We start from the raw sequence: 15,712 nt of genomic DNA, 5'->3' as shown, positions 1-15,712 counted from the left end.
ATTCACATAAAACTAGTAACTGTTACAGCTCACCTGCCTCAAGCACATCAATGACACGAAAGAAACCTTAAATCTGTCGAGTTTTCTTCATTTCCTGGTCTATTAAAAACAACACAGTATTCCAACTCATTCCTCTCTTTTATGTCTTCATTCCTAGATTTTTCCTAACTGATTTTTTTAACAGCTAATTAGAAACCTGAACATCAGTATCAACATATTAATGAAAAACAGAACTAACACTGGTATTTCAAAGCTATCTGAAAGACTGATTAGATTCAGTAATTAATTAATTCACTGTGTAGGAATGCTGTTTTCAAGGAAAAATACAATATTCTACAGAAAACTATGATACGTTTTGTTTTCTGAGAGGATTAGCTCTTCCAGCCAGGAAGTTTTTACCACACGTCCAGATTCCGTGATTTGATCTGCATCCAACAGCAGTGCAAAATCATCTTTGACATTTACTGAAGCATCAGGCACAGCACTTTGAAAGGACAGAGTTTGTCCTGATTACAAGAAAAGAGTCTACAAGCAAGGTGAATACATGACAATAAGAAATGTACCTGCAGTGTAGCGAGACCGAGGCTGTAACACTCCAGGACTGCACTTTTGGAAACTTCCTAAATATGAACAACATCTTTCTCTAAGGCATTTAGCTCAAGAAGAATGTAAGATTGAGTCAGCACTACTGCACAGGATTTTTTTTCATGAAAATGCCTATAAAGGGACTGTTCCTCAATCTTTATGTTATAGTCTATAATAAATTATTAATTTTGCAATAATAAAATAACTAAGCATGCATGATTTTACGTGTGACAGTAGTGACTGCATATCAGATAGTCATTAGTTAATGGAAAAATACGAACATGGGATAAGGCATACAGGGAGTTCACTGCAAAAGGCATTAATGTGCCATTACTTTATAGTGGGACTAGTTTTTGCTAGGTAAATTCCTGTAAAACATACCTTTGAGCTTACAGGGATATTAGCAAATGGATCCCTCACATAGTTATGGACAAAGCTTGTCTCCTAGTTCTGTAAAACCTGCTGAAAATTGCTATGAAGTCTTGCAAGTTTTATTTGTTATGGTTTAACTCCCTTATTTTTGTAAAAATATAAAGCTGGGGGGTGGGGGAGAACAGTATTCTAAACAGCTGACTGGTTTGGAAATACCTCAGAGATAGATTTTCTCACAGCATTTTAGGATACTCTTGACTATAAACAAAAAGTACAAATGCTTCAGGCAGGAACAAGACCTGTTCAGCTGTTTATAAACTGAAAAGATATTTGGCTGCATTTTGGCTCATATTTCAGCCAAAAATGGATGTTTTTCATGATTCCTGTTTTATCTTTGCATTTTTATAAGGCATCTACTAAAACTTAGGTGACTGTCACAGCATGGTGAGAAAACTAGGAAATTAAGCACCTTGACACATAATTCATGTTCTCTCCAACAGAGGCAATTCAGAGTCCAAAGTTACAGCTGCTACACGAGGTGCATATGCTGCTTCTCAAAACAAGGTGGACACAAGGAGGTACAGGATATGCCTTAGATGACATTATGTTCTTATCTCATTATTTGCTTTTCTTCGTGCTTTTTCCTCATCAAAATTCTTCCTGCTTCCACCCCCTGTTCAGACAGCCTGTGCTGCCATCATTGCCCTCTGCAGTTACAGAGAATAGCTTCAGTCAGAAGTTACCTCAGAAGGTCACCTTGTCTGACCTGCTGCTCCAACCAGGACTAAAAGAAGTATCCAAGAAGCCTGCTGGGGGCCTTTAGACAAAGTGTGAAAATCTACAGCAGCAGCGACAGACTCCAGCCAGTTTGCTGTGCCTTGCCATGGTCCTCCGTGGGAGCCTTTCTGTTTTTTTAGGACTCATGGAAATTTCTCTCATTGAAACGTGCTACTGTTGTCTTCCCTCTTCATGCTACAAAGCTGGGCAGATTCTGTGTCCTCTGTAACTACCCAATAGGCAGCTAAAGGCTGCAATTAGATCCCGTTATCTGTCTGTTCCAAAGCTAAATATACCAAGTTTTCCTGCTCTCTGTTTCTCTGGATACTCTCTCACCTCATCCTAGGGAAAATGTTCATAATGGCATCTGTCCTTTGTGCAATTGACTCACCTTCTCTTGCTGCAGTGCTGTAAGTCATTGCAGACTCACCCAAGAACAGTGCACAGTCTGGGGTGCCCATTTGCTTGGAGTTATTGAATAGCCCAAACAGATTTCACCCAAAACTGCACAAGACTTTGTCGGGGTGCAGAAATTTTGTATTCTCACAGCAGAGATCTTTCTTAGCCCTCTGGGGATTGTTTGGGCAAACTCACATACCTGACCCTGAGTCAACAAGTTAATTATTATGTTTGTCCTATTGTACATTAAAGGGGGAAGAAAAGGACGTTATTAGATTGAGTTGCAGCTGGCTGTACTATCAGTCAAGAACTTCTCCTGCGCAAGACCAGGTGAGATCAAATTATAAAACTCTGGAATGTGCAGGTGCCAGAGTATTTTTGCCTGTTTCATCATTTGCTGTTCTTCACACTTTTGGGGCATTTTCCCATGGAAACAAATCAGAAGTAACAAAACAATTTAGAAGAGACGCTGGACATCAAACAGAAAATAAAATGTACAAGGCTTAATCATCTTTCAGAGTACAGCAAGTGAAAAACTTGCTCCTTTTCAAGACGTTTTTAAAACAAAAAAAAATATTTTTCAGTAAAAACCATTACCAATTTGGAAGGGAAAGCACCTTCTGTTAAAACAATTCACAATAAAAATCGTTATCAAAAGCCAACATTTTCACAATTTTTGAACTTTTCTGGAAACTTTTCAGCCACATTCCACTTTTCTAAGCAGACTCTTATAAGTCCACGCTTTTCAAACTAACTTTACACTCTTTTCTTTTTCCTATAGTATTTATTTATTTTTGCGTGTATTTATAAATGTTGCTGGTAAGGTTTTGTGCTTTTCCTGAAGTATGTACTGCCGTTCTTTTATAGGGCACTACAAAGTCTTGTCAAAATAGTTTAAAACTAAATGAAAAAAAAACAAAAACAACACCAAAACTGACTAAATTTGTTACTAAAGGGGAATCTGCTACATATTGTTTGTTCATTCAACATATTAGAATATCTACTGAACTGCATTTGCTGCATTGGGTTTTGGTCTGAATGGGAAAAGTTTCATACTGTACAAGATTAGCAAATAAAAAGCCAAACCAAAAACTCAGTGACGCACAGCAAGGTCTGCCTTTAACTGTTGTTTAAATTTTTGCCTGAAATGTGATTTCTCATTCTGAAAGAAAAACTTGAAATGTGAGGTAGAGCTGAGGGGTGCTAATAAAGTGTTAATTTCAAAAAGAAAGAAATCATCATTCAGATTTATATACTGGTATCACTACCTCAAGTCAACAACTTGGAATCTTATTCATGTGATAAATTCTTTCTGATATGGTTGCTTAACAGAAGTTAATTTTGCCTTGCAGTCTCAAATAGGGGGGAGGACACACACAGACACACATCCCTATATACAGATACAGATCCACACATACAGATATTTCTGTACTAATCTGCACTTCGAGGAAGACATCCCTCTTTCATAGGAATGGCCACAGAAGATAGCTGTCAATACTGGATTCCAATGCAAAGGAATCTGGTGGTTCAGGCAACCTGTAAACCGAACCTTAATTTAGTGTTTATTTTGTTTTTCCAGCCAATCTTATTCCTATATGAATTTGCAAAAGAAACTCACTTATCCAAAGTATATCAGAAAACTAAAAAGTATTCAGAGCAATGAGAATTCCTACAGTCCTGTGATGGTACAAGAGAAATACAGTTTACAACCTTAGCTGCAGTGAAAGAAAATTTCATTTTGACCTGGAAACTAAAAGATAACAAAGAACACAGTAGTGGAACTTTTCTGACATTATACTGCGTGGCCTTAAACTGAGGTCAAGGGAGAATCTGGTCCAGTACATTTTTTCTGTTCTGGTTTATAAGACTCCACTTGGGAAAAACCAGCTCATGTTAAATCTGCCATAAAATTATTGGTCCTGATGGGCTTTTCCAGTGTGGTAAAACATTCTACTGATATTATTTTTGACAGGGCTTGTGATAACTAGTTGGTATTTTCAAAAAGTGTAATGAACTTTTATTATTATCATTATTGTTTTGCTGCTGCTAATGGGCACAGTTTTACTGAGCTGCAGAAAACAGTGCCTGTCTGAAACACTTTGCCTGTATTCTTTACAGTCATGGAGTAGCATACGAGTTGTAGGTATCTGCAGTAAGACTCTCCACCTTGTTATTTACATGAATACCTCTTGTATTCATACCAATAAAGAGCTTTAATACGTTTGACTAATGGTTGCAATTTGCAAAACATCCTGCAATGCTCTTGAATGAAAGATATTATGTTAAAATAAAGCTACGACAGAGATAAAGCTTGTCCTGATCTGAGAGACTACAATTCTCGCTCTCAACTAGTAGTTTTTACCAAGACAATAGGTAGTTTTATTATAATGTGCAGAAATTTTTCAGTAAATTAAAACTTACATGTTTTCAATACAGATATTTATTTTAACACTGGAAGCTGATGCTACGAGGAAACCATCAGGACATAAAATAAAGAATGGAAGTGAGGATGGAATAAACAGTGTTCTGTTAAGTAAATGATACTTTCCTGGCTCTGTCAAGATTTAAAAGACCTAAAAAGCAAAATGTGTGTCACTGGGACTAAAAAATTATTCATGCTGTTCAACAATCAAGGCTTTAAAAATGTGTTTGGAGGAAGTGGAGAGGGAGGATGGCAAGCACTACAACACAGAAATTCCATGCCACGTTTAAAAACAAACACAAGCACCCACGTAGAGAGGAAATCACACATTAATAGAGATCCAACATTCATCAGTCTCTGGGATCACTGTGGCTGAACAAGCAGTTTTTCAAGAGGGCACAATCCAAAGCTAGAGATGTTGAAAAATACGTGGGTGCTCACAGGATTGAAAAGAGGACAGTTATATGGGTTTTATCCAGAGCCCATCAAGGCAGCAGTCCCATTCACTGCAATAAGCTTTGGATCATCCTCACATCCAAATGTAGTCCTCACTCACAAAAATTGGCTGGTCACATTGGAAAATGTTTGGGCAAGGTACCCCACCCATAAACAGAGTGCTCAGGGAGACTATGGTAGTAAGCAACAAATAATTTGTCTCTTTGCCAAGATTAGAGGTTGTGTCTCTTACTTGTTCACCCTCTAAGACAGTAAAATGAGGGCTATAGTAAGGTAGTATCTCGGAAGCAATCTAAGAAGGAATGCCACATGAGTGAGATGCAAGAGGATAAGTAAGTGTTCCTTCAATTTTGATGCCAAAAGTGGAAGAAATGACTAAGGGATGGGATACCGAAAGCCACTAGCAGATGGATACAGTGTTTCCAACATGTCTTTGCTCTGGGATCTTGTAAGTAGGAAGAAGAATAGAAGGGAAATACAAATGAGTTTGGAAAGAGGGTTCCACTATGGGAATTGACACATCATCTAGGTGGAAGACAAAGATACGGAAGTCCATTTGCAGGAGAAAGAGATTATAAACACAGTTAAGTGGATATTAATGAACACTAAACAAGGATGGCAAGCCTGCTCTGAACTTACAAATCATATCCGCATTAATACCAAATGAGTTCATTAAGATTAACATTATTATGATGAGTATCAAAGGGATTAAAAGAGATTACGGCAAATAAGAGAGTCAGATAGGAATGAGATGTAATTACCTTCCTATCTGGTTTATCTGTAGCTGCAGAGAAAGATCCAGCATTCACTTCACACTGGAGTAACCTAACTTATATTTTTATCTGAAGTGCAATTTTCAGCAAAGCTGATCTCAACAGTTTGAGCTGAATGCGGCCCAGGCATGTGCAGGATGAACAAAAGAAGGGTGGGAAGGTGAGCGCAGAGAGAGGGAAGGGTGCAAGAGGCCTGCTTCTACTCCAGCACCCTCAGCCAAGTGCACGAAACAACTTGGTCTTCCTGCTCCCTGTGTCCAAAATGTGAAGTGAGGCCAGCCCTGCCACTACCACTGTTCAACCCCTGACCTGCTGTGATCCCAGCACTCATGACAGCACTGGGCTTCACAAACATTACAAGTCTTCCAAAAATGTTTAAGGGAAATAGTCTCACTGTAGAGCTAGGAAAACTAAGGAATACTGGGGCAGAGGGATCACATCTAGTGAAATAAAAACAAGTTGTCTGATTTTTGCCTCTTGCTTTTGCACCGCAACTACAGAGCCAATTCTTTTGTGCATGCAGAGACCAGCTAAGGAGCACCAAATTATGGCTTAAAAACACACAGCTCATATAGTGGATATTGTGCCAATGCACACATAGAGCAATGCTGGCGGAAATGTTACTTCAGATCTTGGTGGGGAAAATTTACTGGGACTCATCCAGCAGGGCTCTGCTCAGAGCAGACTGCCTTTTTTCACAGGCCGACCATGCACAGTCGGCTCTCCAGTGCAAATATCACTCCCCCAGCTCTGCTGTGTTTGGCCTCTGCTTTGTTTGACAGGTTACATGTGCTTCTGAATATATCTTCTGATGCTCATTTTCAGAGCGCTGTTAACATTTCTCTTGGCTGCTGCTTAAAAATTAGGTCCCTAAAGATATCATCCTTCAATAAGAAAATCCTCTTCCCATAGGACCCAGCTTCAAACATGTGGAAGTTGACTGTAAGAGCTGTTGACCTCTACCATGAAGCTGCAAGTCCACTGGCAAACCTGCACATTGGCTCCCAGGTAAGCTGAGCAGCTAGCAGCAGAAAAATCCAAAATGGGCAGCTACTTTCTTCTTTGTTGTCCGAGATGAACATGCATTTCAAAAGCACTTGTCAAGCACAACCAGAGTTGTCTGGCTCTCATCTGGACAGTTATACTCCATGTGTTGTTGATTTAACAACCAATGTATATGCACACATACATACACACACCTGTGTATGTGTATGCACATGGAATTCACAACTGCAACTTTTAGAAAGAAGCCTTTAAAACTGTTTTTCCTGTGGTGCAATCAGTGAAGTAGCAGCAGCAGTAAATTGTAACTTGTAGTGCACTTCCAGAAGGCAAGAAGCACTTACATCTTCACACCCTCTACCTAACTTCAATAAGCATGAATCAGCAGGGTGGGTAATTGTGAAAGTTGTAAATACCAGGCAGGGTCATCAGTCAGTCCACACTGCCTGGAGCACCATGACGTGCTCCTTTGGTGCCCTTTCAGACAGGTGAAATGTTAAAAGCTAGTACCAGACAAGTGAGACTCTGATTCGCTGTGGAATGCAATCCAATACCCAGAGACTTTCAGGCCATGTCACTCAGAGTATTTTACATGTGTTTTTATAAAAGAAATAGCAAGGATGCATTTCTGTATAGGCAAAGATGGAGTGTGACAGTCTGTTATCCTCTGCCCAGCATCTTGACAGCATGGCTAGATACTATCCTAGGACTTTTCGTGGACAGTCTTCAGCCAGAAAAGGTAGGAAGGGAAAGACTGAAGACAGGTCTACCTCAGCATTTGAAGCAGGCAGGGAAGCAGGGAAGAATCTACTGCGCTTTATTCTAATGGTCCATGGAACTGCACTTCCCAACATTTCTAGGAGAAAGTATGAGTCAGAAATCCTACGGGAACTCCTACAGCAGTACAGCTCCCTCCACAACCCACACATCCTCAACAGAGCACTGCGCAATCCAATCCATATGGTGTATCTGCACTGCAACGTGGGCCAGAGTCGGGTGCGGCCTTACATTAGACCCTTGTGTGATAAAAGTTTGGCACATGAGCAATTGTTTGTGCTTTAGCAGTTGACTGAGGAGCTTGGAAATTGGAGTACCTAGAGAAAACCTGTGAATAAAGTGCAGGGACATAACAACTCAACATAAGACAGCTTTGCAGGGGGCTAGCGGAGGAAGGGGAAGGCAGGAGCCGGCTGGGGGTTCTTGCCTTGTTTGGAAAGAGATGGAGAGGTTTTGCCACCACCACAGAACAACGCTGTTTGTTGTTTTGCTTAGTCAGTCCACAATATAAGTTTAAAAAAAAAAAATTAAAAATCACCAAACCCTTAAGAGCACGTTTAAGGTTATCTTTAGCTAGCCAAGCAAATCTGTGGTCCACTGCTGATCCAGTGGACACCAATACAGTGCTTCACTCTGAGACAGAAACTCTGTTTGAAAGGGGCACTTCTGAGAGCCTAGCCCTTGACACAGAAACCTGATGAAGAGCTCCTCTGAGCAGAATGGGTATCAGGACACCAACACACATCTGATAGCTCACATTAATCCCACATCTAAACCCAAGCAGTGCCCAAGCAGGGGCTTTAGTTAGTGTTAAGCTCTGTGGCCCGCTCTAAGGGTAATGTACTCACAGTGAACTTCAGAAAGAGGTACCTCTTCTCTTTCCCCACCAGAGTTAGAGACTGTTAGTTACATGGAAGAAAGACTAAAACGTATGAAGGGAGACAGACAGACTTCATAAGAAAAGCACAGTGCTCTGTCCTGCAAAGGAAACATGCAGGCAGGTGCCCCAAGTCCCAGGTCGTTCTAGAGAGCAAAACTGAGACAGGAGGGGACCTGCTATGCAGTGCCAGGACCTCCCCCAGCCCCAGCAATGGCAAGACAACCACCCACCAAAGCAGCCACGAGCATGGGGTGAGCTTAGGATCAGAATACTGCTGACAAATGTTAGGGATGAAAAGCTGAGGCTCTTTGGGATGAGCTCCGCAAACTGCCTCCCTTAAATGCTTTATTTTCTACAGTGGATTTCCAACAGTAGGAGCTTTTACTTGCTCTGCTAGGCAGAGGCTGAACTGCTTTATTCATACAGTTTCAAATTCACCAGCCATGCTCAAAGAACCACCTCTTTTTGCCTTTCTCTTTTCTTTTTGCCCTCTCTGGACTTTTTGTGAGAAAGACATCCAGTTTCAAGCCATTTAAAAATATCAAAAAACCCTGATGGAAAATAATTTGCAGCTGTGATAATATTACATTTTTTAAAATACTGTAATATAGTTTTACTTTTAATAATAAAAGATAAAAAAGTGGAGTCTGTGAATAATTAGAGAGTGCAGTCTGAAGCCAGTTACAGTCACTGCAATTGATAATAAACTTAAAGCCCCTTGACAGCAGGTAAATGCTTTGCAACCCTGACCCCCTTCCTCTCACATTACTTAACAACCCTGCAGCTCCAGCATTACATCACCGTCCAAGCGATTGGTTCCTGCATTTTAACTCTCTCCCTGTCTCCTCCGATTAGGAGCACCACAGTGAGGGAGCGGGGGTAACCCAAACCACAACAAACTACCAAACTTCTCTCAAGTTTGCTGTGCGCCTTGTTTGGTTTTGGTTTGGTCGGAAAAACAGCTTCTGCTCCTAAGAGCTGAGGTTACACGCACCAGAAAACAAACTCTGTGGAACTGGAAAAGAGTGGGAAAGGGGGACTTGGGAGGGGAGGAGGAGAGCAGGAGGAAGGCAAGGAAGGGGGGGGGGGGGGGGGGGGGGAACTATATAGAAATAAGAAAAGGAAAAGAAAATTAAAAACAAACCTCATGGACATCACTGAGCCTGAATTCCCTGCTGAGGTGCAGAACATGAGAGCCCTGGAATGAGTGTATGTAGAACTTGAGCCAAAGCTTAACTAGCCCGAGTGAGTCATATCCTTCCCATTTGATTCCCGTCCAAGCGATGATGTAATGCCCTGGCCCTCTCCCTCGCTCCCGCTCGCTGCACTACCTCCCTCCTCCCCTTTTCTCCTTTTTAGATCAGTGCTGGTGAAGTCACCCTTTAAATCTGGCAGCGCTGAAGCAAAAACTTCAATGTAACCAAAACAGCCGCAGGCCAAGTTCCAGACGTACTGAGACTCGGTGGTGCAATTGCCATTGGAAACGAGTAAATAGAAAGAAACAGTGCAGCCTCCGAAGGGCCTGCGCAGCTGCCTGCCTGAGCGCAGGAAAACCCAGGGACCGGGACCGGGATGACATGATTGACTGGGGAGCATCACAAGAGACTGCATCGCTACCGAACGCCCGCATGGCCCGTGCTTCGGGAAGGTCCGGCCCTTGGAAAAGGAGGAGCTGGAGCTGCTGATGGGAAGGGCAGCGGAGAAGCGGACGCAGCGCGTGTGCGGGTCTGAGCAGAACGACGAGCGCTGCTTTGCAGGTTGTGCCTTAGGCTGGGATTGCTCTGCCCCAGCAGTGCACGGCTGGAATTTTGCCCCACGTTTGTGAAGGAAAATGACCAGACTGTTTCTTGCACCGTATTCTTCTATATACAAACATACAGGTGCACGGCACCTTCTTTCTCTGCGACTTGAAAAGTACCAGAAAAGCCCCAAGCCATACGGCATTGCTATGCTGCTGCTGCTGCTATGGCCTTTCTGATGTTTATCTCCCAAGTCTGATACTAGTCATTTTTTTTTTAAGGATAGAGAATGTTTCTAAACGGAACTTCTTACAAACTTTCACGTGTGCAAGCATAAGCTATTGTGGTGCAAAGCAATCTGCTGCACTGTATTGTGGTTCTAAGTCCTGATGTTAAACGCTAGTGACTGTGGCTGAAATACCTCTCGTGTCCTCCCCTACAGAGGGCTTTTCCACTGTTCATCGCTCACAACTGTAGTCAACACAGTACCAACCAGTTGGTCCACAAAAGAATGCAAAGCTATAGCAGTAGTAGTAATAATAATACATGAAAATGTCTTAAGAACACATAGCATCCCTGAGCAATTCAAAGACTAATGGTTTCAACATCAAACATATGTATTTGTGGCACCTAAAATACTGAAGAGGTATTTCAAAATTACTTCTTTCTTTATAAATAAAAAACTATAGTCAAATAGGCACTTCACGTCCTATCTCAGTGAAACTCAGTTTTCCAGTGCTCAATGGATGCACCCATGTCCCCAAAACTCAGAAACTAGTACGAAAACAGCAAAGTCAATGTGTTTCCTTTTTGTCTTTAAGATTATGTGAGTCTATATAAAAGCAATTTCTATTGCCTAGCAGCATTTATCACACTGGGGCTTTTTTCGGGTGGGTTCATTAATTGATCACAGCAGCAGTGCAACAGAGATTACTGTAAAGTACCAAAGTTTCCTCCAAAGGATATTCTTACGGTTATAAATTACTTTTAGAATATATTTCCATGGATCAACACGATTAGCTTCTGTCATGGTTTAGTCTTGAATGCAAGTAGTTTCAGTCATGTGTTCAAGTGATTTTTTGTTTAAGTTATATTTATTTTTACAGGCAGAATGAAAAGGGGAGAAAACCAAGGATTTATCCTATTCAGTTAGAAAAAACCCCCACAGTTCTCTGCAACAGCCTGACCTGCTGGATGACATCGTCAATTGATATTGATGCTGCAGCCACTCAGAGTGACACCTTTATCAAGCAAGGCAGCTCTGAATTAGAGGTGATCAGCCATAATTATTACTGGCGCCACTGAAGCCTGTGGCTTGACAGCATCAGATGTGGTTGTTATAAAGTTTGGTCCATTGTGTCAATGGCCTGTATAACTCATTTATGTCTGAATTACCAGCTATTGATTTTTTGTCTTCTGTCATGTAATAAAATAAAAGTTAGATCATTCCTAAAGCCTTCTTTTAATTCCAGCCTTGCTGATAGTTTCATTTTAAGCTCAGCCCATTTCTATCTCTCCATTTAAAAAACTGCTTCTTCCAACCCTTTTTCTGTGCATGTCTAAGAGGTCATCTTCCCTCCTTCCTTCTTTTTATTTTGTCTTCTTCCATTTACACTGCTGGATTACATAGCTTCTGCTCATCAAGTTATGCCACTGATATTGCTATAATCATTGTCATTAGCCTAGGACAGATCTCTAACTCAGAACAGGGGAATGTGGCTACAGCTGAGGCACAACTTTAAACCCTCAGGCTCAGTTTTGGAAGGAGGAAAGCTGCCACCAAAGAGAAAAAGGATTGCCCTGAGGAACCCAGGTTACCATGGGGCTGCTTGTGCATACACATCTATTCGTGCAGCCTTTGGGCCTCTCCTCACTGTTTGGAAAAACCTACAGTTCCACTACCATAGGTATTCAGAGCAAAATGCAAACGAAGAGATGATGCAGGAGCTGCAGGGTAGTTCTGTGTCCTCCTGAGGCTTTGAGCCCTTGCCTGGCAACTGTGTTCTTTCCAAAAGAAAATTTTGCTCACCAGAAGCAGTAGCAGCTCCATTGTCCATATGTGAGTATTTTAACCAAAATGGCACAGGTATTTTGCATGTGTATGGTAAATTACCCTTTTAATTATTATTACCTTCATAGACACAAACTCAGAAGAACTGAACTGCTTTTAAAACTGTGTTTGTCTTACAGAAGATATTTCCAGGAGTAGAAGCATTATCTGAAATGAACAAGAAAGATCAAAGCAGTCTGAACTGCTGATAATTTCTAAATGACATGTTTACACTGAAGTCCTATTTCAAGAAGCAAATTGCTTTAAAACAGAACTCATGCTTCAAAGGAGTTAAAAACTTATTTGTGCTTGCTGGTGGGAAAATAAAAAGTTCTTTCCAGGCAGGTATTTCCAAGGCCTAGTGATTTTTTTTCTTCCCCCTAACAGGAAACACTCTTTTCCCATTTTCCTTCCTGTGACAGACCAGTTAGTGATAAAGAATGTCCTGTGCTCAGAGGAAATTCCACTTGCATGCAAGAGATCCCTCTTTATCTGTTTACTTTGTCTTTTCATTCTCCCCCCACTCCAATTCCAGCCTGAAATTTCCATGTTCAGCCACACTCAAGAATAGGTCTGTTGTGATGAGAGTTATGGGATGTTTTAATTCTAATGGGAGCCTTCTTCAAACTAGAGCACTGGCCAGCACAGTTATGACTCCAACTTAGCTGTCTAGTTCAGGAATTCTTGCAACACCCTCCCTGCACAATGTTTCATCCTTAGGGAAAGGGTGGTGGGGCACACCACAGATGTTTGGTGTAACAGAAACATTGACAAAAATGACTTCTTCTGCTGAAAGTTTCCAGTCTCAACAACCAGAAGGAGGCTCTGAATTTCAAGAGCCCAAACATCAGAGTGCACTGGAATTATCTCAAATGCGTATTGTAAAAAGGAGCTGAGTGTGCTACATATGAGATTGTGGATGGACAGACCACCAGTCCTACAAGCATTTTAGATAAGTGTGTAACATACAGCCTTTGGGACTGACTTTTATCTGTTTCAGTCAGTGGCCCAAAGCATCAGCAAAGACCTGTGGATGAAAGCAGTATAGCCTGATTATTTTTTTTTTCCACTACTTGGCTCTTAAAGAGGCTTAATTAAGAAAATATTCTATAATAATGGTCCTGCACTCAGGAAAGTCTCATTTTCATTCTGACATTATTTTTCATTTCTAACCCAAGAGCCTTAGAGTCCCTGTGGAATTAAAGAGGCCAGATAATTTCAGGGTTAAATAAGCTTTAATGACTATCACATGTATGGAACCTTAAAACTAGTATTAAAAATTATTTTTTTAAAGTGGCATCTCTTCCTTTTTTAATTTAAAATAACCATCCAGGTGGTTTCCTAAGGATTTCTTTCCAAATTGCTTCCAGTGAACCTTTTCAGTTACAGACCACTGCAAACCCATGTGGTGATATTCAGCATTCTGTTCAACTTGGGTGTCCCGTGTTTTTGTAGTGGACAGAGGGACTGTCTGCACAAGTACATGCACAGGGAGAGTGTGTGAGCAGGCTGCCTGTCACTGGCAAGGACATTAAAATGTAAAGTTCACAATTTCAGCAGAACTAAAGGAAGACAGGGTTAAGAGTGGATTCTTCAAGTTGCTCATAAGATAGAGGCACATGTTCCCAAGTCACTTTGGTGCTTCAGAAAAATACATTCTTAGTTTAAGTGCTTAGCACTGAGCTGTATCAGAGGTAGAGCTGGTTTTCCTATGAGCTCTCCAACTTCTAATGAAATAAAATACCTGGAAATATCCTTTGTGAGAACTGCCCCAGATTTCTTGAACAAAAGCCCTCTAAAACACTCGATTGGACAAAGTTTAAATGAATCCTGGAAAAAAGATCTCCTGCTCTCACATGCTCAAACATGCTGCTACATTAGAAACACTCTACTGAAAATATTTAAGGAAGAAGAACTGCCAAATTTGTGTCCAACATCTCTGGAGATAGAAATGTGCAATGGGCATGATGGCCAGTAGACTTCCCGCAAACATTCTAGCAATGAATCTTAACCCAAATCTTCAAGAATGATCTCAAGATAAAAAACACTTCCCCAGTAACAGTTCAAAGCATGTTAAAGCCACTTGGGATCATGAACTTTTTTTGTGCTGTGGACACTCAACTACTATACAGTCACCAAATAGCCATGGGCCAGTGGGAAGAAGCTGACGGGGAAGTGAAGAACTTTGTATCCAGTTATATATCACTGAGTCATCCAGTCCAAAGAGCCACCTATTATATTACAGCTCTAAACCACAAATACCTAAGACAAATAATGTAGCAATTTATGCAAAATAATAAATAATGGGTTTGGTATAACCTTTCACCCTGAAAGATCCCAAAGCATCTTGCAGACCAGCCATAAAAGGTCATGTGGTGCAATCACCCCTGACATGGGAGATCACAGCCAGCCAGCAAACAGCACAGAAGTGCAAGGCGGAGATGTTGAATAGGACAGAAGGAAACAGCTGAAATTAGATAAAAACCATTGTGTAATCTTTAATGTTCATGCATAATGAACAGGAGGTTCCCTTCCCCAACTGTGATTCTAATTACTCTAATGGATAATTAGAATATGCTCGATAAAATGTGAAGACAGTGCTATTTTTCGAATTGCTTGAAGAAGTTTTGCCATCCATCTACCCTAAGTATTTTGACCCTAGATCTCAGGTATCTTAATCTTTAGTGCAAAACTCAACAAGCTTTATCCTGGACACAGTGAAAACTTTATTACATACAGCTGCATCTCAAATCTTGTAACAGGAAGAAGGATCTGGTTTTGATGCTCTTTCCCCATTGTGCTTCTTACAGACAGAAAAGTAACTGAAATTGCAAAATCTGGATTAAAAGAAAAAACTCATATTCTGTAATTAAATATGTGCTCTGAAGTGTAGTATGGTAAGCACTGAACAAATAGTACAGCTTTAACAAATTTTAGCTCTAACCATATTTTACTTTTCCCCTAAACTGTCATTTCCGTGTATTTTTGTTAGCTGTCATCTTTACTTTTCAACATGATAATAATTAATAGTCTAATGATTTTTTTTAATAGGCAAATATGTGGAACTCATTTCCAACTGGAAAAGGAGGGTGCTGGGATTCACATCACTGTCATTACGGCAGGAAAAATTTACAGGGCTATCTGATAAAAACATACACAAGATAATTTGTCTTTAAAAACACACCCTCTTTTGCTAGTAAGTCAGCTAAGAATACAATATTTCTTCCATGAAAATTAACAGCTATAACTAGCCACTAGGAAATGTTGTCTGAACTCTTGCTGGATAAACTGACTTAAACTTTGGAGTTCCATGAATTACAAGTAGCCAAGTAATTCTGTTGATCCTGGCTTATCCTCAGACACAGGGTTTACACCATTCAATCACTGTCAGGATGATGAGAATTCATGATTCAAGTGGTACCATTTTTAAATTGCCTTTATCCAAAATGCTGATTTTAGTTTACATCCAGCATCTTGACA

General features: G+C 40.7%; 1 protein-coding gene across 3 annotated transcripts in view; it reads right to left on the bottom strand.

Annotated features, from left to right (window-relative positions):
• CREB5 (cAMP responsive element binding protein 5) overlaps window positions 1-15,712 on the bottom strand; it is a 254,317-nt gene that overhangs the window by 93,060 nt on the left and 145,545 nt on the right. Inside the window, exon 1 of one of the 3 annotated variants that reach the window (XM_071561005.1) lies at window positions 9,588-9,662. The exons of the other annotated variants lie outside the window; for them this stretch is intronic. Coding sequence (XP_071417106.1) covers window positions 9,588-9,634 — 47 coding nt within the window. The 5' untranslated portion in view covers window positions 9,635-9,662. Of the gene's footprint in view, window positions 1-9,587; window positions 9,663-15,712 lie in introns of those variants that run through there. 3 annotated transcript variants of the gene reach the window in all.

The sequence above is a fragment of the Pithys albifrons genome, chromosome 7 (assembly GCF_047495875.1).
Source record: "Pithys albifrons albifrons isolate INPA30051 chromosome 7, PitAlb_v1, whole genome shotgun sequence".
Lineage (NCBI taxonomy): Eukaryota > Metazoa > Chordata > Aves > Passeriformes > Thamnophilidae > Pithys > Pithys albifrons.
This window is presented reverse-complemented; position numbering and strand designations above follow the sequence as displayed.